This window comes from Apostichopus japonicus, chromosome 8 (genome assembly GCF_037975245.1).
Source record: "Apostichopus japonicus isolate 1M-3 chromosome 8, ASM3797524v1, whole genome shotgun sequence".
NCBI classification, from domain to species: Eukaryota; Metazoa; Echinodermata; class Holothuroidea; order Aspidochirotida; family Stichopodidae; genus Apostichopus; species Apostichopus japonicus.
This window is the reverse complement of record NC_092568.1, coordinates 22195555-22220158: the sequence shown is the minus strand read 5'-3', so window position 1 is coordinate 22220158 and position 24604 is coordinate 22195555. Positions and strand designations below refer to the sequence as shown.

Sequence of the window (24604 nt, the reverse complement as noted above, 5' to 3'; positions counted from 1 at the left end):
AGAAAAAGATGAGACACTCTGCAGGCAGGCAGGCATGCGTAGGCCTATTAATCTGTTGGTGGTGAATATACAATGTTGCTTTATATTCGTAACAACGGACCATAAGGACAATGAACGGGGGTGGTTTGTACATTGTTTGTGTTTTCTTGTTCAGTGTTTTATATAAGGGAGTACTCGATGGAAGGACAGGGGAAGGGAGTGGAATGGTTTAATTGAAATGAAAAGAGGAAAATAAATATTAAAATGTTATACAAAATGTGGTCGGCGAAGCCAGGACACAAGCCACTTATTTAGAGGGAAAGCACAATCTACGGAAGCAAAAACACTCACGCAGTCACACACACACAAATGACCGTTTTAATGGTAGAGTAAATCCGTTTGTAGAGTCTCTAGTGGTTATTCCTATCTAACAGAGCCAAATCGTATACGCTCAGAAACGAATGACATTTACACAATCAAAGCAGATTTCCTTGAGGACGGCAGGGGTGTAGGGGTCCGGGAGTTTACAATGGAGGAAGTGTAGCCCTGGAGTCGTTGAAGCCAACTCCCATGTGGGAGGTGTAGGGGAGGGGAGTGGGGGGAGGGAGATCCTCTCCCAGAAAAAAACAAAAACAAATGTTGCATTCTGAGAATATATTTAGGCTGCAAATTCTGTCTATAATAAGGCCTAAAATAGAGGTTGTGCCAATAACTATACTTTTGAAGTTTTGTGTGAGGTTCAAACACAACTTGAGGTGGCGGTAGGGGGCGTGTAGGGGGGGGGGGCGTGTGTACACTCACATCCAGAGCCCTGGATACACGTCTGGACACATTCGTTGTGAAAATATTCGACATGTGCAAATACAAAAAAACCTGCTTCCAAATCAAATACCAAAATTGAGACTGAACGATGATACTATAGCGTAATGATGCTAAGCTATAGTCTATAGGTATAAATGAACTTCAGCATAGTTAGCGCGGTTTGCTCCACATGACTCCTGCAGATGAAAGCGAAACTGGGGGATATCGCGTGTCAACGCAGTATGCAAATAAAAAAAAGAGAATTAACTTTCAGGTTTTGTGCTATTCAATGTTTGAAGAAGGTTTACAACACGAGAGTATTCCTAATGATCATTTTTAGCATCAATAAAAATGGACTATTAGACGGGATGAGAGGTTGGGTTGTTTACTATATACGTGTTAATCTGACCAACCTATCGTTAGTATTCACAAATATTTTAATACATCTACATAGCTTTACACCCTTATATAGCGATTTATTAACCGTTTCGCCAATACTCCAATACAGACAATGTGTGTCGCACACTGATGACGTTAACGAAGGCCTAATGCTGTATGATTTCATGATTGTGAAACCTTGCAAGTTCCTGCTTAATTTCACCCGGTTACTGGTGCGATTTCAGTGGAGCAAATAACAAACAAACAGTAATAAATAACGTTTTCCGCACACTTACTTTTCAGAGGCGGTCAATCAAGATTAACCTCATGTAGGGGGCTGGGGAGAGGGCGTGTTTTGAGGGACATGTTCGTTATGGGCACTTTCATCGGCGCTTATGACCCCCATCTTTTCACAATAGTGAGGTGGGGCGTTTTCGTCTGTGCCACCGCCTTCCCCGGCAAGACCGCCCCTTATTTTTTCCCTTCAATATCACCATATGCTTATACGTTCTTTATTGACCAATTGATCACAGAATGCAGCTTTGGCACACCACTCCACTGGAAATGAGCAATGATTGAGCAAACAGACGAAGAATTTGTTGAGCAAATTCAGTGGCCTGTGGAAAGACGTTCTAACAATTTTTGATGAAATTAATTTTCAGGTGTTTGATAACATTTTCACATATACTTTTTAATTCAGATAACTACAAATAATTGAAATGAATTTCAGATATCCTAAAATACCAGAGTTTCGGAAATCTGAATCGAATTCCGATATCTGAAATTCGAATTTAGATTCCGGGTTGAACGTTCAAATGGGAATGCCATAAATGAGGGAGATATTGAGCCATGTCAGTTTCCAACTCTCAATTGATGAGAACAGTTATAAGGCTCCAATCCAATCAGCACATACCACGAACACATTGTGCTCTGTTTTAAATTGAAACAAATTTACACTTTTAAAGAATAAGTCCTAATATATTGAAGTCAGTTTATACGAGTTGATTTGTCAATAAAAAAAACACACATATGAAAGTCGAAGGTATTCGAATATCGCGGGGAAAAAAATATCATATGACTTATAATTTGCTTTCTGAGAAAATTCTCTGACACCTAACGAGTTTTGGTAATTTCCTGCAGTGCTTCGCATTTTATAGAAAATTATATCATTGTTCGTATTTAATCCCTTTTTTTTTACGTTTCCTAAAGCGAACTTATTAACACACGGCCTTGAATATAGGCCTAGTGAGAGAGTAATGCTATAAGGATAAAGACGAGCTTCTAGAAAGAACAAAAAATAAAATAAAACCCGGAAAACACAGTAACCTGAATTTCTACATAATTCTTCTTCTAAATTATACAGGAGTGAAAATCTTATTCAAATGATAATGACATCAGGATAATAATAATGATAAACAAAATAAATTTAAAAAAAAGATAATGGAAAACGTGACCACGGTAGAATGATTTATATCTCACAAATTAAGGAGCTTTGCTACATAATAAATTTATTTGCTTATATAGTAAAGGGAAACGACATTTTTTCTCTAAACAACGCAATATTTGAAGCCTATTTTAATATTCCAAGCTGGCCTGGAATATAAAGCACGACTAAAATATTAATGGATATAACGTGCTTCAAATGTGACGTTAGTTTTGAAACAAACCATTCAAAGTAGTGCAAAACGTGACCACAAAATGAAGAATCGTATAATTAATCAACGTTAATTAGTAATTGATTAATTTAATAAATGCAATCCCTGGATCCCCCCAAAAAATTTAATAACAATGATATACACATGTCTGCAATTCGCATTGACAATAAAAAATTCGATACTTCGTGCTCGATACGTAAATAATTATAATACGTTATAAATTATTTCAAGAGTCTACATAAGCCCTGGAAAGAGAGAAAATGAGGGAAAAGTCATGATTATACCATGTAGCATCATGATTTACATAACAAATAAAAATGCACACCTGTTAGTGAAATGAACGAGAAAAACAGACACTGACAAATAAAATTAATAATTAAATTGAAAACAAGAGGACAATCCACGGAGTTGCATATTTTATCGCCAGCAAACACTGATTTCAAATGAACAAATTTATTATAAGCTACACAATCTGGCAGTCGAAGGTAAGTACTACTTGACATTACCATTATATATCATGTGAAGGTTCTATGTCAATTCAATGTTTCCCCTTTGGAGTTATAGCAAGTTTAACTAAATTTGACTTTGGACTTTTTGTTCAGGGGGCTGCGAGACACAAGGCTTCACCCTGGGGTACCTTTCCACCCCAAGTTGAAGACAATCGGCCCAACCGTTTAGTAGGAGGTTTTGACACAAAATTGTGCACATACATACATAAAGACACACAAACCCACGCATACACACACGGACACGTTTCTACCCCTCCCTCCGTCATGGACTTCCTGTCATCCTAGGGGTCCCCGCCATGGGGGTTCCTCGCCTTGGGAGTAGCTTACTCATGAAAATTAACCATTACCGTGGCAACTGTTGCTAAGGCAACTGACATAGCTGTATATGGCCCGACTGGCAAAGGAACTATAATATCTCATCCTCCGATGAGCGATGAGATAATAAAATGAAATTAATGATGATGGTAAGAAAGAATGAAATGTTAGAACGACATAAACCAGTTAAACCAGTCGAATGTGCATGTGGGTGTGTGTGTGTGTGTGTTTGTGTGCGTGTTTTTGACGAACTTGTAAAGTACGTATATATACTAACAGGAACCATCTTTTGGTCCCCCCACCCCCACCCCCTCGACTGCAAGATTTAACCCATTTCATGTCTTTCACCGTTTCAAACATGACAGACATAAAGCAAAAACTCTCTTCTGAACTTTGCAATTATGGGAAACTGAAAATATATATGTTTTAGCACGTGACACGGATGAAAATGAGAGAACTTGGCCGCGACACTGTAAATGTACATCAGTTTAATAGCGGGCTGTAGGGGAGATATGATGGACGGAGGACGGACTACAGAAGTTTATCTGAATAAATGGGGATGCACTTGCTTATATATGTGGGTACACAGAATTATATATGCCTATAGCTGAATCCACCTCATACTACTAGCTTATATATAGCAAAAACTGAATCCACCTTAGTACTAAAGATGATTAAAACAGCTGAACCCACTCTTACCGGTGTCTTGCTTGCCACCCAAGCTCAATCCGATCCCCCCCCCCCCCCCCCCACGCACTCCGTCTAGAATCCTTCTTTCCTAACCAGTTTATACGTTACCACGCAATTTGATTTTTTGAGCAAAGATTTCAACCCCTTTGTACTATATATACATGCATGAATTTATAAACCTATTTGATATGCATCTTTTTTCCTAAATGTCAAACGATTCTACTGTAAGTTTAAGCCAGTACCGCCCATTTATTATTATTATTTTGCTATTTTCAGTGGGCTACTAAGAGCATCAGTGTATTTGAAGATTTACACAAACGATAATATTAGCTTTACAGAAGCACGCACGAACGCACATAAATACACACACACAGACGCACCCACGCACAAGAAATATTAAAAGAAAGAAAACAAAACAGTATAAGAAAACTAGAATCAGTTTAATCATGTAATGGAATACCTTCCTCATCCTCCTCCTCCTCCTCCTCCTTCGATTCTATTCATAAAGTTAAAAAGATGTCAGGAAGCACTCCTTCTCCCAAACGACAACCGATCTCCAGATTTCTTCACAGAAATTGTCGACGTGATTTATCTGAAAGCGAACGTCAAGAAAAGAAAAGAAAGATTAAAAAGAAAGAATGGAAGCCAGCGAAAAGAACTGAACTTATAGCTTTTCTGAATAATGTTTACTTAAGAGCATTTCATCTTAGTAATGCGAGCGTCTTGTAGTGCTTCCTCGGTTTCACGTCGAGCGCTTGGGCTTATAAAGAATATTTTCTTAACATTTTCTTTCAACCGCGGCCCAAACTTGATCGAGAGAACTTTCGACAGCTGCCGACGGAGCAATCAAATTTAGTATATTAATTTCTCAAAATTACTTAAAAATGTCGTGATTGATGTGCATGCTTTTTACAGTGGCGTGAGTCATTAGCTTATAGGACTATACAATGAGTACACTGTATTGAGTAACTCAGTCGTTCAACCCTTGACTGTTAAAGATGAGTATCTTTAAACAACTTGAATAGTGTCAGTATGCAAAGGTTTGTTCAAGTTTACCACACGATTCTCTTTCCTTTTTTTTTTCTTCTTCTTTTTTTTTTTTGCGGTCGAATTCACTTTTCTTTTCGTGAAGAATATTGAGAATTTAAACGACATCGTGCCTTGATTCGTTGCTTTATAATAAGTTATGGTAGATATATATCTATCAATATGAGGGAATTAACGCCGTATCCGCGAGCAGACGGTATATATACTATAACTTGCCGGAATGATATTTTCAACAAAATGACAAAAGCCCGGTCCCATGGGCAGCCAAAGTGGCAAAATTATGCTCGTTGGTTGATGCCTTTGATACGGTACATATAATTCTCATGGGCTTGGAGCCATCGTGACGATTTCACGCAAGCGTTCATATTCCCATCTCTTCATTAGCGGTGCCTTTTAAAGGCTTTGCATTCTTTTCAATAATATGAACTCTCCATCTCTCGCTCTCTCTCTCCTTCTTTCTCTTTTTAATTCTTTTTCTTCTTCTGCCAAAGATTGCCATGGGCGTCAGGCAGCGTTTCAAAATTACGCGGGAAGAGAGAAAGGTAAATATAGGCAGACGATAACGTCCTTTCGAGGCGTTTTCAATTGAGAGGACCGCAATGGGGAACAATAAACAAAAAAGTTATGTCGCATAATATACCCCCTTAAATTTTCGCCTGGATGGTAACTTTGATAAACTGGCGCCAAAAGGTGTTACCTTATATACTTATACCAGTTAAACCACCGTACATATAATTTAATTTAAGTGCGTATCTTTCTTTTTAGGTAATTAAAAAAAAACGAGATAAAAAAATTAAACAGGTTGATGTCTGAGTACCCTTGTGAGTAAAGCAAGTTTACACCAGTGATTAGGATGGCTCAGTAGTGATTAGGGAAATATAACTGCCGTGTTTTAAGCATAGTATATGACAGTGATTAAGCATAGTGTGACTGTGTGACCGTGATAATAGTGTGACAGTTATTACCAAACCATCGTGACAGTGACCGGCGTGACTGTGATGTCTCGACAACTGTTAGCATATACCGTGACGGTGTTTACTACATATCATGACGGAGAGGAATATGTATATCGTGAGTGATTATACGAAAGATTAACAGCGATTTCCAAGATGTTACTAAAACTAAATGCCTTGTGTTAATACATACGATTGCAAGACGTACATAATAACTCACAGTGTTCATGAGTGAAGAACACTCGGTATGTTCATATATTAATGTCACACTCAATATTAAGCTGACGTCATGCCCTGCCACCTTTAAAGTAGTTTTTTTTGCGTTTCGTTAGACAAGTTGATTTTCCAGTGAAACTCAAATTCTGACATGCAACCCACTCAACTAAGACCCCACCCCCCCCTCCCCAATGCAGAAACTTTTCTTAGCAAATTGGAAATATAACTTTTGTGAATATTTGACTTAAGTACTGATATGGAACTTGTCTAATGAAATACTTTGATGCAATTTTGCCATTTTAAATGTTATTATAAAAAGAAAAAAAAAAAGCCTTATCTTTTATTAGACTTATAACACTACAGGACAAATCCTTAAACCTGATTACACGTATTTGGTTTACCGTCACGCGGCAAAAACGGGAAAGAATAATAAAATAAAAATATTGAAAGTGGTAATAAAAATAATAAAAAAACCTACGATATCTATATGTACACGCTTCATTTCCTTTCTCTCTTGTTTACAATGCAATTATACATCTCACAAAACTTTCTTTCAAAAATGAAAAAAAAAATGAAGAAATGAAAACGAATATCGAATTCCACGGATTTTTACAAAAAATCTCTCTTTGTTCACAGAATAGACTTTAATCGTTTCTTGTGTGAACACGTTCATCATCATATACAGAAGAGATGTATTAGAGATACACAGAGGAGGATGACGAGAAAGTGAAGGAGAGGCAGAGAGAGATAAAGAGAGGAATAGAAAACGTGTCCTGATGATAACTATTGTATAGATGGCTTTAGATAATGATACTCTTCAGCATTTGTTTCTTCTATTCTCATCAAAAAGGTCAAGTCAAGGCTAGGTAAACGTTTGATAAAAGAAGAAGATGATGAAGAAGATGCAGAAGAAGAAGACAAAAATGCCAGAAAGACAGAGGAAAGGGTGAATTACCGGCTGTAGGAATAAGCAAGCAAGCATAACAGACAGACGTGTATGCTTGATAAATTGAAACATGACTTATCATAACAGCCGGCACCCGTATCGACGGAGAAATGAAAGTAGCATATATAGATTGGCAAAATAATTTTGAAGCTATCGGGCTCTCAAACTCGCCGCTGTTTTATCGATTAACGTCCAATCAAAAACGTACAATTTAATGTTGACAAATCACTCCAAACTAGGAGGCTTTTTTTTGGCTTCTGAATTTTTTTTTCTTTTCTTGTGTGTGCTCTAAACGAATATTAAAGATAAATTTTACACGGGAATTTGAAGATCGATGTTTCATCGAGAAGGATATCAAGTATATAACGTATAATTGCGACGGGGAAGGACGGTATATGAATAGGAGCAATAAAAAAAGAGTATAACAAAGGTTGGGTTAATAAAAATGGGACTTTTCTAATTATGGTGTAATTGCAAGAGGTCAACCTCGATATAAGTACGTCTATAGTAAATGTTATCCTTATATAAGGCGATGTAACTCTTAAATCGTTTGTAGTTGTTTGTTGATCTTGATTTAGCGATTCGCAATGGAGTGCATTGTTTATATAGAGTCAGGGTTTTCAATATATGAAATTTTCACTGTTTGGGATGCATGATGATATCAATCTTTCGAGGAAATGAATTCATCTCTTTCTTGGAGAGTAAAATCCTAAAAAAAAATGATCGGAAAAAGAGCGAAATTTTATATAACTCTAGAGAGTGAAAATAATGTACATGAATGAAATGTTAAAGATATGTTTAAACTTTACATAGAAAGACGCGGTGAAGCGCGCAATGCACAGGTCTATACCATTGCGCAAAACATGTTTCGTGAAAAGATAGAAATGTCCTAAATTTGGGATTGGCCGAACACTTACTTGTATCTTCTTTTAACAAAGGCCTATACTATATACTTTAAGGAATACGCACGCAATACAATTACTATTAAAAAATTGATTATTTAATGCTGTATATTTTATGGTAAATATTAAATCCGAAATAATATCACATTATCATGGTACCGTTAACTATAATAATTATTTCCGATGTCGAAATTCATTATAACTGATTTCCACATTTCCGTACATAGACAACACATTCTCAACGTTTTCAAGTATGTTATCTCTCATCAAATATCAGTGTTAGTTCTTCCATATCTACATACGTCTAAGAATGAACAGGCTTTGTGTATACATAGCATGGCATACCTAATCCATATAGGCCTATACGTTAGGTCTGTATCTTCGAGTAGTAATATATACCCTCAGAAGAGTAAACATTCTGGTGTTTACGCTCCAATTGAGCTTTGCATGAGTATATCCAATATAATTACAGATTCGAACAATGAAGATCTCATATACATATATTGACTAGGTCTATGCACTCTTATTTTATTTTGTTGATTTATGTTTGGCATGGTCTCTAAATTTTAAGCATTTTTATTTTGTTTATCAAACCTGTAATTAATGGAGGATTATTCAAAGTAGGATTGTAATTAATCAAACTGACACGCCCTCTTCGTTGACTGAATTTATTCATTTTTTTTTGTTTCATAGTTATGACAGTTCATAGTCAATGAATCTATTCGATAATTTCGTCTCTCTGACATTTTCATATTTGAGTATTATTCACAGCAATTTTGCGAAAGGGAATATTAAGACAAATCAGGAATAAAGCATGTTTTAGCTCCAAAAGGCATACTTATAAATTCATTCTTCTATATATTCTACAATTGACAAATAAAAATCACTATAAATAAAGATAACAAAAAATTCAACTTTATAAAACTAGCATTTTTCATCCTGTAAATATATGAATTGTTTTTGCAAGACATCATTCTTTGAAAAGAAAAGAGGGAGGGAATTCACATTATTGTGTACATTTTCATATTTTATTCTTAGACATGTGTGAAATTGAGAGTGAAACGAAATCTATATATGCTACTTATCACGAAAAAATATATATATAGCATGGAGGAAAAAGGATGGAAGAATTTTCTTTCTCTTTTTCCGGATTTTTACTTGTTATTTATTTAAAAAAGATAAATAAACTATAATATTAATTAAAAACTTACAGTGCATTTGTATACGTCGCTTTAAGGATAAAAGTGAAATAATTGAGATGAATGAAGCAAAAGCGACTGATCGCATGGCGGTGAATTGCGTGACAAAGCAGACTTTAAGACATTTGGATGTGAGAAAAAAGTGCAAAAATCGATCACATTTTCTCTGTCATTCGAGCGTGTGTATGATTTAGAAATGAGGCCTTTTTCTGCAAAATGGAGCGTAAGTTGAAAATCTCGGGAATAAGCTGTCAAATATACTTTTCGATGACCCCCCCCCCATCTTTTTTTTTTAAATCGTCCAAACACATTTGTCAAAAAATATCTATAAATATGGTAAAAAAATTACATGCATGAATGCACCATATATTACTCCAACATAAACTGCAAATCCAACCATCATTTGCTAAAATTTTTTTTTATGACTGCAACTACTGAAGGCAAAAACCGAACGAATTCACTAAAACTTGTGATGGTTTAGTTAAATAGGCTATGAATAAATGGTAGCAAATAGTTCATTTGTGTGTATATATGTGTGGCTATACTTTCAAATTATCAACGTGTTACTTTGTAACAATGAGTTACATTAATAACATGTAATTACAGAACATAACTACGAAGTATGTGACTTGATAAAGAGATGTGCGGGAGTGAATATGGGTGTAGCCTATACGGTACGTGAGACGGTTGGAGAGAGGGAGGGATACATGCGCCATTAGACAGGGGCGCAACGCCCATTTTTGCGACGGGAGGGGAGGGGGTGGCTAAAATGTTATGTCATCCAGGGGACTGGTCTAATGGAGAGTGATTAAATGCAAATGGTGCTATATTTGGCAACCTTTGAATTAATGAAGACATTTTCGACTGTTAAGGTTGTACAGCACATACATGTTATACGTTAATGTACTTTAAACTGGCATGTTTTGTAATATCATGTCTGTCAGTGGGGATAGGGCGGAGCACCCCCCCCCCTTCACACACATGCGTATACGTGGTTGCGCCCCTGTCTGTATATGATTTGTACGATAATCCCAGTGTTCTGTAATAGTCCATCAGCCACGGTCAAATGAGAGGAATAAGACACATAGTGATTACTGGCAAGGTATACACCCTACAGTTTTTTTTGGTGTAATCACATTTTTCTGCAAGATGGCCGCCAAAATTAAAATTAAAAAACAGTGAGTTTTGTGGGATTTAAACTCTCATTATATGCATTTCGTGTACTAGTTCAAGACGAGTCTAATAATCGTAGTCTTTTTCCAGCTCATCGTCACAATGTTATATCCTAAGGATATATATGTAAATAGGCCTATATATATATATATATATATATATATATATATATATATATATATATATATATATATATATATATATATATATATATATATATATATATATATATGGTTTATGCTACAGTGTCAATTGTGAACATCTCATGCAGTACAATATATATAGCCGTAAAACAGAGTCGAAACGCCAGATTTTAAGATCATATATATAACAATCCACACACATTGACAATAAATATTATTGATATGTATCTCTTGTTCAAATATTTGGTTCTCATTTTGCGATATTGAAATGGCAATGTTACAACTTCAGATCGGTAAACATAACTATAAAAAATACTAGCAAAACGCCAGGGTTGATACAGGTTCTTTGAAACAGCAGGTGTAAATGACACTTCCCTGGGAATGTATGTTATTGTCGGCACATTTGACCTCATGTGCAAACAAACATATCAAACGACTGGACGCTATAGTTATAGCAATGCCCAGGGTTCAGGAACTACATGTTATCCGTTTTCATTTAAAATATCCGTTTCAATTCATTTTTAGTACATCGATCCTAGCTTAAGGATTCTCTTTGCTTATGTACTGTGTGATTCAATGTTTGAATAATCAGCTTCAATCACCAACTAAGGATAACAAACGTAGGAACTTCACTAAAAAGAAAACATATTGCGTCACCCCACACCCCCCCCCCCCCCCCCCAATAGAGAAAGAAAGGGGAAACAAAAGCAAAAACTAGGCAAACTTTGAGACAATATATACGATAAAGAGAAACAAAAATAGAAGGTGTTTTTTATCCAGTTTGAATTCATTGATATACATCCTTATATAAGGATTCCCTTTGCTTATTTACTGTGTGATTCCGTGTTTGAATAATACGCTGAATCAGCTTAAATCTGCACTAAGGATAAGAAAAGAAACTTCACGAAGAAAAAAACAAAATATTGCGTAAGAAAAGGGGAAGGAAAAACAGGGAAACAAATGCCAAAAATAGTCAAACTTTGAGATAATATATAATACACGATATGGAATTTTTAAAAGTGCATGTAAACTAAGGTTTTATATATTATTTACGAATATATAAATAATTTTAACACAAATCCGTATTACGGTTCCTTGTGGCAACGTTGAACCCGAATATGCCTGTATCTTATACTTCATAACAAAAATCACAAAAAAAAAACAACAACTCGGAATAGATTATATACTCCACCCATCAATTACAAAATTCTCAGTATAAATTATAAATGTAATAAACCAATATTTAAAGTTAAACCAACAATAAAATATTTATGTTATTTACCAAGTTCATTAGATTCTTTAGGCACTTTGATTTCTTTTGATTTATTTATTTGTTATTCAAACTCCCACTTACTCTCAAGACTCATTAAAACTTACATAAGGCGTGGAAGTCAAGATCTATGCGGCAAAATAAGTGTAGATAATTAATTAATACCAAACCAAAAAATAATTCTGTTTGAATCAGGAGACGTTTGCCGTGCCATAATTCCACCTGCACAAGCCTTCCCACATTAAACTGTTAAGACAGAGGTATTCTAGTGTGATGGGTACCGTAGCTACCAATATCTATCACATAATCCGTATCACGATACGTTCAAATTCACTATCGCGAGGAGAGAGTTTTAATATGAATTTTCCAATATTGTTTAGAATACTGTAAGCGTGCACAAATCTCGCTGATTAAAGAGGATTACTTTAGGCACGTAATCAATTTTAATGGGTTGTAGACCATAAAAACACACTACTGTTAGTCCCGGTTGGATTTCTGTAACATTGCATTTTCTTGTGTGGCGATATATATATATATATATATATATATATATATATATATATATATATACGTAATATACATACTCAACCCCACCTACAGCTCCCTTCAGGGTTTGTGAAACACTAAGAAATACTTAATTTATTCCGATTAAGATCGCAAATGTCAACGGATTAATCCAATGCATTCAAATGCTGCGACTACCAAATAAGTAAAACACGCGTTTGTAAAGGTTAATTTCCAACGGGATCACACTTCTTGGAATTAAACAAATTTGTTACGCAGGTAGCTTGTGATAGAATCTAAGTGGTATATATATACATACTTTAGCATCTGATAATTACAGTCGTTTGAAAGGTTACTTCAACCAGTGTTTGACCTCAAGTTTAAAACCTAGCTGCATATAAAGCGGGAGGCCTGGGTTCGAATCCCGGTGGAGGCTTGAAGTTTTTCACTATTCTGGATTTTCCAACTCATTACCTATATAGGCTATATATATAGGCTATATGCATATAGGCTATATGCATATAGGCTATATATAGGCTATATATAGGCTATATATAGGCTTATATATATATATATATATATATATATATATATATATATATATATATATATATATATATATATGCATATACATACAGGCCAAACTGAAATAAATCTGAGAACTTCAAACAATTTCTGCTATCCCCCGGTTGAAACACCGAACCTACGCACTTTCCGTCGAACGCCCTTCCCCCCCACCCCCCCCCCCCCAATACAAAAATATAAACATTTTCAGAAGCACGCAAAGAGTATATTAATCATGATATAAGATCTTTCTAGTCGTATAAATGTCAGTAAAACTTGATAATATACGTTATACAGCTACAATTTTACCGAATCACCCGATGCTATAGATCATACAATTTCATGAATATTTTTGCATTTGTAAACATATAAATGAAGTACTTTATTTCGGTTGTTTTTTTTCTTTTTTACAATTTCACAATGTGTAACAACATTCATAAAATTTAAGCACACACACACACACACACGCACACGCATACACACACACACACATATATATATATATATATATATATATATATATATATATATATATATATATTATGTGTGCGTGTGTGTGTGCATCTATAGGCTTCCTCCTAGATATGCCGTAGCTGTTTTACATCAACTTATACAGCGGTGCATCAGGGCAAAGTGTGATGATTTACTGATACAGAATTTACCCAACTTGATGACAGAAAAGAGATTACGAGCTCTGATGCGAACTTAACGATTTCATCTTTTAAAGTTTAATGTACGCAAACGGCGTTCAAAGGTAAATTAGGTGGAATGGACTACCCTGGATGCACACCGTATATTGATCTGAATTTATCACACGTGCTTGAAACTAGTGAGATAATAATGTACAGTGGAGTTGAGTGAACTCTTTCGAGTGATTACTTTCAACACTATATAGTATATAGCTTCGATGATGTTTGGAAAGCCTACCCTGGAAAGAAAATAGATTGAAGCTAGGCTGTACCGTGCGCTGCAATGTGCGTATGGGGGGTATTAAATGCAATCGTTATTGTATTAAGATATATGTAACGGCTAATAGCAGGTACATAATGACGTGTTTATATGCAGGGCATGACAGGGTTACATCCTTTGATCGTTTCGTTTTTACATTTTATGTTAATTTAACACATGATTGAGACACTCTACAATTCAGATGTGTTTTGAATTACTTTCTATTTCAATAAAGATTTACGGGTAAAGTCTTGCCATGATGAACAAAGAGAGATCGAATTGGTTATACAGGAATATGTAAAATTATTGTCATAGTTTGTAGGAAATGAAACAGACTAATGAATGGTATAGCATTCAAGTACGTCCAAAATTATTTCCTTTTTTCATATATTAATAATCATCGCAATAAAGAGCTTTGAAAGTTTTCGCACGCTATCGCACTGTACGTTTTAAAAACTGTCTATACATATTCCACTTTCATTCTCATCCCCTACAGACACACCGATAGTTCGAAAGAAAAGATATCTCAAATTCTCGTGAAACTGGGCCAAACAGCTACGCGCGCAGATGCAATTTGACGAATACTACAATAGCTAAGTAATACGATACATGTATAGGACTATATATTATGTATATTCTTTGTCCATGCAGTACTTATGATTAGGTATGTTAATTTGTAGCAATAGTCACGGTGATGTAACGACGAGCCACACGAAACCGTATTAATCTTGAATAATCTCCGTAAAAGTATAGGATAACACCAAAAAAAAAAAAACGGATAAAGTGCATGTCTTCATTAGGCTATATGGGAATCGAATCCAGGGAAAAATATTGCAACAATGAATCATGGACATGTGATTTCAATGGGGTGTCATATAATAAATTTCAACATGAATGAATTTAATCTGCTCATCCATCAAACATTTAGGTCTAATTTTACCCGAAGATATGCAATAATCATGTCGTTTTCAATATGCGATAATTCTCATCATTTTCGAACATGACAAAGCAATCCTATACAGCATAATAACATGAAATTAATATGCGTTCGAATCTTGGAATAATATATATGTAACTCATATAGAGTCAAAGCCTATACTTGTCAGGCGAAGAAGCTCCTACATGAAGCTACGCTGATTGGGGCCATGTTACAGGCAAAGTATATTTGCAATAGATTTACTTAAGTGTACAGGAAATATAGAAGTGCCTCTGTGAACTGAAAATGCCTATCAAAATCCAAACTTGAATACATGGTTGCTGATGGTTTGCTACAATTTCTGCCATCGGAAAAGCAGAAACAGTTAGATATGTTTCGACAGTGACATTTAAAGAGCTATAGATCACACGTAGGCCTATGTTTGCAGTATCTGAAGGCAAGTTTACACAGTAGCTGAAGCTCGTTTAAACGGCGACTGAGCGAGAAGTTTTCATAGTTACGCCTATGCATCCTATATTAAACGGTATAGGCTAGATGTATTATTGCATTATTTTGAGCAAGGGCTTGAAGGCCTGACTCAGTCAGTGACTTCCATCAGATTGGTTATATATTGACCTTAGGGAGACTTGTTTGTTGGCCAGTTGGCCATTAGAAAATCCTTTTGTCCCCTCCCCCCTTTTATTGTTATTTCGGTGCCATTAAAGGTAATGCTTCGTTTTAAGTAATTTATATTGTCACTTAAACGGTTAGGCTATTGTTCCATCCTGCAGCATTGTCGGTTATTGCATTGTGAGGTCGGCCTATTCCACTGACATAGTCATGGCATTGTACAATGTGATGTGATATATATACATGCTATGAGATAATGTATCTGATATGACATGTGATATAATAGGATATATGTTATAATGTGTGTGTGTGTGATGTAACATGTAATGTGATATCTGACATTATGATATAGCTGATTGTAATGTGACAAGTGATCTGTTATTATATGATATATTATAAGATATGATATGAACGTGAAAAGGTATAAGGAATGAACTGATATACATTATGATATGTGGTATGATGTGATAAAATGTGTGCTATGATATAGTACATGCGGTATAATATATTATGCCACATCATATTATATAATATATGACATGATCTGAAATGACATGTGCTATGACTTCATAAAATATGTGATATTATATAACATGAAATGATATAATGTGACATGATACGTGATTTTATCTGATAAATCTGATATTATGCTACACTCTGGTTCGATACATGATGTCATGATATGATATGACACATGTTACATGATATCATATGATATATATTATCTGATAGGATAAGACAATGGGGATGACATGACATATGGTATATGATGTATATGACATGTGACATGATATGATATACGGTAACATGTTATGTGTTGTGGAATGACATATGATATATAATTTGGTATGATGATGATATGCTATACCGTATATGTGATATAACAATATCATAGTATGACTATCAACCTTTAAGTTATACCATGCTTAACTTCATTACACAACACCTCACGTTTCTGATAGGCCTATCAAACGGGGACATATTTCGACCAGAATCGACTCACGTATTATTTTTGCACGAAACAAATCTAATCCGTTAAGCTACATAGTTCTAACGACATTTTCATTCAGTCGATAAAACATCGCTGATAACACCGTGAACCATTCCTAACAGTTAGTCATACCATGGAGCTCTGTTATAGCTCCATGGTCATACAACTACTAGAGTCAGAATAAATACGCTGATGATAAAATCAGTGATTGCAAAGCCCCGAATGACTGACGTCACGCGCATGCGTCCTCCATTAGCCTCTAGCCGTTTCTGCCCTGCTTACCGTCAATTTCGTTCGACTTGACTCGTCAACAGTTTTATAATGTCGATTGATCTAGGGGAACCCATGTACTTAAAAAATAAAATAAGAAATAAAGCCATTATCCTTTCCTGATCAGATAAACTACTACTAGGCCTTCTCTAAGTTTTCTGTGTCTGTGTCACGTGTTCGATGTTGACTACTTTATTGCAGTTTTTATATTACATTATATCGCTGTATCAATTTTGTGCTTTATTGTGAAGTGCTTTGAGATCATAATGTTGATGTACGGCGCTATATAAGAATAGCCTATTATTTATAATTAAAACAGGTATGTTTAACTAATCGATTCGCTCCATCCTCAGAGGTTAACGCTTTCTCGACTGTGACATATGCCCGTTTCGTTTGACTGACGATGCTACATAATTCAATTCAACACATTAAACTAGAACATCTAAACTGAACCAGATCTTGGGGCCCGGAAAAGGACAATTTTTATTTTATTTGTACACAAGAGGCCCCCCCCTGGATTTAGGTCACGGGAAATGCCCCCGAGATACAATTTTCTTTTCTCTCAATACACTATATGCAAATTATTCCTGAGTTTGCCGTCTTGTTAAAAGTATTTCTGTCGCCTGTTGATAAGAGTCAACTCGTATAGGCCTAAGTAGTGTATGTGTGAGTTTGTATGGTTTTCGTCTGTTGCGGTAGAAGATCCTCTTCACAATGCGTCATTGGGTGATTGGATGTAAAAGGAACATAAGATTCGCATCGTGCATTCTAGAGGAAAAGAAAGCTGTTGGCTAAGCTGACGTTATGACAACTTTCCCAGTTCATTTTAAAAGTTGACAATGCGGTCGTGATGATCAGTTATATTGATATATCAATATATTTATATCAATATATATATGTATATCAACCTATATATATCAATAATATCAATATCAATATATCAATATACCAATATCAATATATATATATATTGATATATATATATATATATTGATATATATAATTATATAAGAGTAACAAGTGATTCTCGAGTGAAAAGGTTGTGACCGATAAGTGCATGTATACATGCTACTCCGTCTTGTTACACCCGAATATACGTAATCAATAAACAGGCCAGCTCCCGCCTGAATTAACTTTCGGACCTCCCTATCAAGGTAATTATGGTTTGAATTCCGCTTAGCCCAAATGGATATTAAGCCTGTCATATCAAGATAATACTTGATAAGATTGTTGTGAATTATGTTGGGAATAATTGATATGCCCGTGGGAGGGGAAGGGTAGGGAGGGACGTGGAAGAGTGTGGAGAAGGAAAGAGGGAGAAAATATACCTCACGCTGGATGGTTCAAATCTTTATCAAATTCACCATTGCTGACAAACTCCGATAGGTCTATACTGTGTATACGTATATATTAACGGTATATTGTTCCGCACATCCGATATATTGTCACTGTAACATGATGAATGAACTTTTATGTTATCAAATCCATCAAAATGTTGATAAAAGTTACAATATTCTTCAAGTGTGTTGAAGTAACATCGCCTATGCTAAACACGTCTGCATCGACGCCCCTCCATGTCATAAACGGGCCCACTACATTAAGTTATCAAAATAAACTTGTATAAACTTGTCTCTCAAAGTTGTGTTAGTTATGTAAATACTTCACTATACGTTATTGATACGTGTATCTTTAATAGGACTTGCCGTTCTGTCATATTTTAGTATACTTCATTAGTAAGTGACTGATGAGCCAGGGCTTCTAACGGTTTCCACTGCATTGATTGACACCCAGCTGTTTGCTGGAAATTATCGGTTCTTTGTCGGTGTATAGATATATATACGTGCTTCTCTTATTGACGTGAAAACACAAATAGTCAAGCTTCCGCCTTTTGAGATGGGTTGGTTGCAAAACAACAAAAGAAGCCCTCCCTCCTTCTGCCCTTCTCCCCCCCCCCCATTACATGCAAACAAAAACAACAGAAATATGACAGAAACGATTAAATTCTTTACCGAAATGAACGGTAAAATCTCAAAAAGATAAAATTAAATTGGTTTTAAGGACTATCGCCAAATTTTGGTTCCAATATCGTCGACAAAAGTACCATTTTCATAGCCCATTTTCGATTTTTATTTGATATTTTATATTCAATGTTATTGTTTGCATGTCTTGAAAATGTGGCTGGGCGACAACTTTTTTTTTGTAGGAATGGAATAGAGTTAGTAATTACCCACTAATTAACGTTAATTTAGTTAATTTGTTTGTTTTACACTTATGTATTTCAATCTGAGAAGTACTCCGTATTAGAATATTTTATTAAACGCAGGAAAGCTGCTTACAGAATTCAGCGGATGCAACTAGAAGGAAATCATTGAACGAAAAAGGTCACCAGCAGCGCCAGCTTAAACGTCGTTTGGCTTATATATGTTGAAATGTGATAAAACTTATTAAAATCAAAAGCAAAATAAAAAAAAAGAGTAATTTCTTAGCTAAATACTGACCTTCAACATCAATTTCAGACGAATAACTAAGCTGGTTTAATTCAACTATGACTGCATGAGGGAAAATGTTTTAAAGGTGCATGGTTTAAACAAGACAATGACCAATTTTAGAAATTCTAGCATATTTGGCAGCGATGATATAATAAACTTTTATGCCATTAGTCTACAACTAATTGCTTCCCTTTCCACCACAATAACTATAAAAATAAAGTTAATTCTTTCATCTTACAAACTTTCAATTCATTAGTATTAATTTAGATAATTAAATGTGCCAGTGGGAGAAAACAATCTTTGAGGGCAGCTGGGTATAGTAGCAAAACGCTTGTTGAAGTTGGTGCATATGTGACCATTATTTGACTTTGTAGCATATTTGGAGTTATGACTGATGATCGTTAATGTTAAACACATATCATTTTTTTTTAAATTATTATTGTTTGATTTTAAGATTTCTGTTCCGTCAGTACTCCTTTTACAATAATTAATTAATGCTAAATCTGTATCCTATATAAAAAATGTGTATATTTGATGAATCGGTTTAAATATTCAATGATATGGCAATTATGAACTTTATTAAAATAGATTGCATTTTTAATTCTGAACAATACCGTACAGGCGATGTTATGAGCTAAATACCTTCATATTATACATGCGTTAATCAGAACAAATTACTCCTGTAATACATTTCCACTAAATAAAACTATATATGTGAAAAGTTCAACGTCGGATGGCTACTTACGTAAATAACAAAAATGATTTTGTTGTCACAACCAAATTGTTTCATAAAATGGTCGATTTCAAAATTGACTCAGCTGCTTATTGTTAAATAATTGATCTAGTATTGAGTGCAAATATATCCCTTTTAGTGAACAAATTTAAATTGACTTATTTGAGTGTGAAAACTCCATAAATGCCACACAGCGTATAAGCTTCGGGCTTCCAGATATGCGTAAAGTCGATCATTCAAACACAATAATTGAGCAATAAATTATTTTCACCCTAGGAAATTATATTAAGCAATATGGCCTTGTATGTTCGCATTATAAAAAAATATATGCATACACACGCACACAGGTGTGTTTCACAGTCAGACCGAGGACCCCATTTTATCCCATTGTTCTAATCCATGCATCCTAACCCTAACAATACCCCTTAACAAAACCGTTCTGAGGGACGTGGCGATTCTTTACAGCGAGAATACAAAAACAAGTGCACAACTGCATTGGGACATTAGTAATAAGACTTGCTTAGAGGCGATGGAAGAGGGTTCAACTTGGTGTGTGTGTGGGGGGGGGGGGTGAGGGGTGGGTCTGGGGATAAGGGGTTGGCACAAGCATCAAAGGGTAGTGGGAGCTATAACTTTGGTTGAGAGGGCAAACCACAAACCAGCTCAAAACATTCCAACAAAATGTACCCTCTGAGTATCCTGTACCAAAAATTCAAGTATTTGAATGTTTTTCAACAACAGGACACTGAATACATGTCAGTAATGAAAGGAGACACTTCTTGTTTGTGAAAGAGGGAGCACTTTGAAGTTTTGTTCACCCGGTTCCGCAGCCCTATAAGTTGCTGTAGTGGCAAGAAAGTACGCACAAAGTCATGTTGACGGTATACATCCACGCCTAGAATTTTTACAATCTTTAGTCACTTGCTAAATACTACAAGTGCTTAACATCGAGTTCTCATTAACATTTTCCTGGTTTACGACACACACCAGTTACTGTACAGGCTTAAGAGAGCAGCCCAGTAGTATTTGCTGATACCAAGCAGTAATGCAGGCCTTATGTTATAGGTATGGAACTCATGTTGATGTTTTGACAGTCGATTATTAACCAACTTACCATGTGTTTATGTATGCACTCTGCTGGCAGGAAAGTGCAAATTCCATTCTTTTCTACTTGCAAACGGTAAAATTCATTTGGTATTTAGCGAGTAAACAAAGTCCAAAATTTCCAGACCTGACGTCAAACTAAGGCATATTTTATAAGGTGATAGGTAATACTATACTGTAACCAGTAAGGTATAAGTAAATTATTTGCAAGTTTTTGAAACGTACGGATTAAGGCGCATAACTTACAAATAAGCAACCAAATGAATAAGAACTGCCACAACGTTTATAAAAAGCATCGATTTGACATATCGGTAACCAAAGCTTTTTGGTAAACAACACGTGCTCGTTTTTGAATTATCCTAGTTACGCCGCACCTGGTTGCGTATATAGGATGCACATAACCTACTACGGAAGATTGAACTCGCCTATATATTCCGGCCTCGAAGTAAGCAAATATATATTGTCGTACGAACGGGAAGCTTTCAGTGACTGGGATGGGGGAAGGGGTGGGGGTAGCGTGAGGCTAGGAACTGTTCCCTGAGTGGAGCTAAACAGGGAGGGGCGGTGAGGAGGAAGCAGACCAACAAGTTAATGCCTGTGTGCGTGATGCGCTGTTGTAGGGCTTATGTGCGACTTACTTTCACTAGTGGTAAACAAAGTCAAGAAACATTTTGAACGAGGTTTTTTTTTATGGATGACTTACTGTGTCGATATAGTTTACCCACGGTAAAAGTGGAAAGGACAATTTTTCTCCATGTTAAACATATTATGAAACTATAGCAACAAACCAAAAATATCTTTGGTTCAAGCACGTCACGTAATGAAAGATATTACATTACAAATATATACCAAGATCGCTGAAGTAAAAACGTCTTGGTTTTTCCCATTTTCACTACGTTGATATTGTAACATAGCAAAGGCCTACTTAATTGCTATTACGCCAGGCGGTTGGCGACAAGCGTCTCTGTACGTCATAATTTCATTACATTTTTATCGCATATTTATCTCGTGATTGGATTAACTTTAAAGTATTCATTTATATTGGGCTATACAGTTTGAACAGTCGACTGCTGCTGTTATAACATTTGTTAGCATGCCACCATAATCATTCTATATCCAAACATACGGTGCGATGTATCTGTTATTAATGATACAAACGATAGAAGTAATAATGTAATCTGCAATGTATATGTGTATGTTTATAGGGTAAGCCCTTCAGAAGGACAGACCGACTCTAAAGATAACTACAAGTTGTTGCAGATGGTAACATACACATGAGTTCTTACAGCTGATTAAAAAATAATATACAAACAACCACCTCATATTGGTTTCTGAAAAGAGAGTACAACCTTTACCTTGCCTCCCTTTCCACCCCTTCCTCTCCATCAGGGAGGGGGCGATGGAGGGAGGACGGGAGGAGAGGAAGGGTACGAGATGGGATTTGATAAGGAGCAGAAGGGAGGGAAGTGGATGGGAAAGAAAGGGTACAAAAGCTGAAAGGAATGTAGAAATAGATTAACAAACGATGATGGTGGTGGTGCGTTACTCGGGTCTATTCTGAAGTATAGTATCATGTACTTTGGTCGGTAATGTTAGGATATTAATATAGTTACATAGTCGGTAGTATGGTAATGGTGTCAGTGGGTTTCCATGAGGGGGTGGGATGGGGGTAGGACAAACGGAATGGATCATTTGGGAGTATCACGTGTCTCAGCTGTCGACATATTATACGACACTTATATTTCACATCGTGTATTGGTGGTGGGGCGGGAGGAGAGGGGGGGGTGGTTTGGTCAATCAACAAAATTGTTCATGCAATAGCAATAGCTACTGATAGCAGCAAGTTAGCATTGCCTCATGCAGGATATGGATTCAGATAATGGCTGGTAGATTTTGTTATTGCAATGCTGGATAACTTACCCTGGTTGGAAATTAAATATTGGATTTCAGCAGTATGAACACGCGTTAGTTTATCTTATATGACCTGACAGTCGAAAAGTGTTAATACAACAATAATCAATTTCAAGCAGACTGTTAACACTTATCAGAGATTTTTAACACTTTTCAAAGTGTTGAGTTATCGGAGACCCGATAAAGCTAGCAGACAATTAACGTTGCTCAGTCACACGATATTAAAATTCCGGTGGCGGTTTTAACACTTTTCATAATTTGTTCGTGGAAATGATATAAGAGGGGCGATCCTGTTTCATAATTCTAAAAAGGAGCTGGAAAGAAACGAGAATACTGAACTTTCAAGTTAAAATAGCAAAACCAACAAAGATTACCAATAGCTTAGTCTAAAAAGGAAATTCACTGGTTAAACTCATATTGTCTACGTTCCGTTCTAGAAATACAAAATTTTGAAATTTGTATATTTTATTTTAGAACCGTATATATCCAGCAAAGCAACCTTCCAATTCCGATAAACACTTAGGAAATTATTCTTTTCTAAATTGGGACGCTAATTATTCAATCCTGAAATGTTATACAACTGCCGCGGGCCTTGTTGATTTAACGATGATAAGGAATTCTCTACGTCACACTTTAAGAACTGGTTCAAATTGTCAACGCGCCTACTTTGCATAAACAAAAACGGTTGGGACACACACACATGCACACACAAATGGCCAAAAAATATATATATAATACAACAAAAATAGATGAAAAAACACCGCAATTTCATGTGTTGCTTCGCTTTAAAGGTGCAACCTATTCACAAATCTATTATTCATAGTAGCCGCATGCATGCGTGTATATATATATATATATATATATATATATATATATAGATATATATATATATATAAACAATTTCATGATCACAGGGTCTTGCAGACAGACAAGAAAAATAAAGAAGTGTATAACATACTATATAGTTTTTCGGTTTTTCTACATGAAAAGAGTCACCTGTATACAGTATCATGTCTAAATACCTGTGTAAATCTGTAATCATATATGATGAATTGCGCTGTATTTCCTCCTCACGGCGTGCTCGAAGTGTCATCTCTTTCACATTTTTCAAACAGAGAACCATTACTGTCAAATGTTATTGATGACACTCCGTAAAATAATTACCCAAATTACCTCCTGTCAAAAACTATTCATGTAGCCAAGATCACCGAGCAAGGTATAAAGTTTTCATGAATATTCATAGCCAAAATGAATATATAGCCTACATATATACAACCCACGCTAGAAAGGTAACCTACATTCCCGGTTAGTGCATAGTGTATAAATGCATGCAATGTGCCTGGAACATGATCTCATGTAGAACAAATG

The 24604-nt window shown here is 35.6% G+C and overlaps 1 protein-coding gene across 1 annotated transcript in view; it reads right to left on the bottom strand.

Moving 5' to 3' along the window:
• Window positions 1–594: 594 nt before the first annotated feature.
• LOC139971085 (serine/threonine-protein kinase Nek9-like) overlaps window positions 595–24604 on the bottom strand; it is a 215683-nt gene continuing 191673 nt past the window's right edge. Inside the window, exon 24 of the mRNA XM_071977266.1 lies at window positions 595–4919. Coding sequence (XP_071833367.1) covers window positions 4836–4919 — 84 coding nt within the window. The 3' untranslated portion in view covers window positions 595–4835. The remainder of the gene's footprint in view (window positions 4920–24604) is intronic.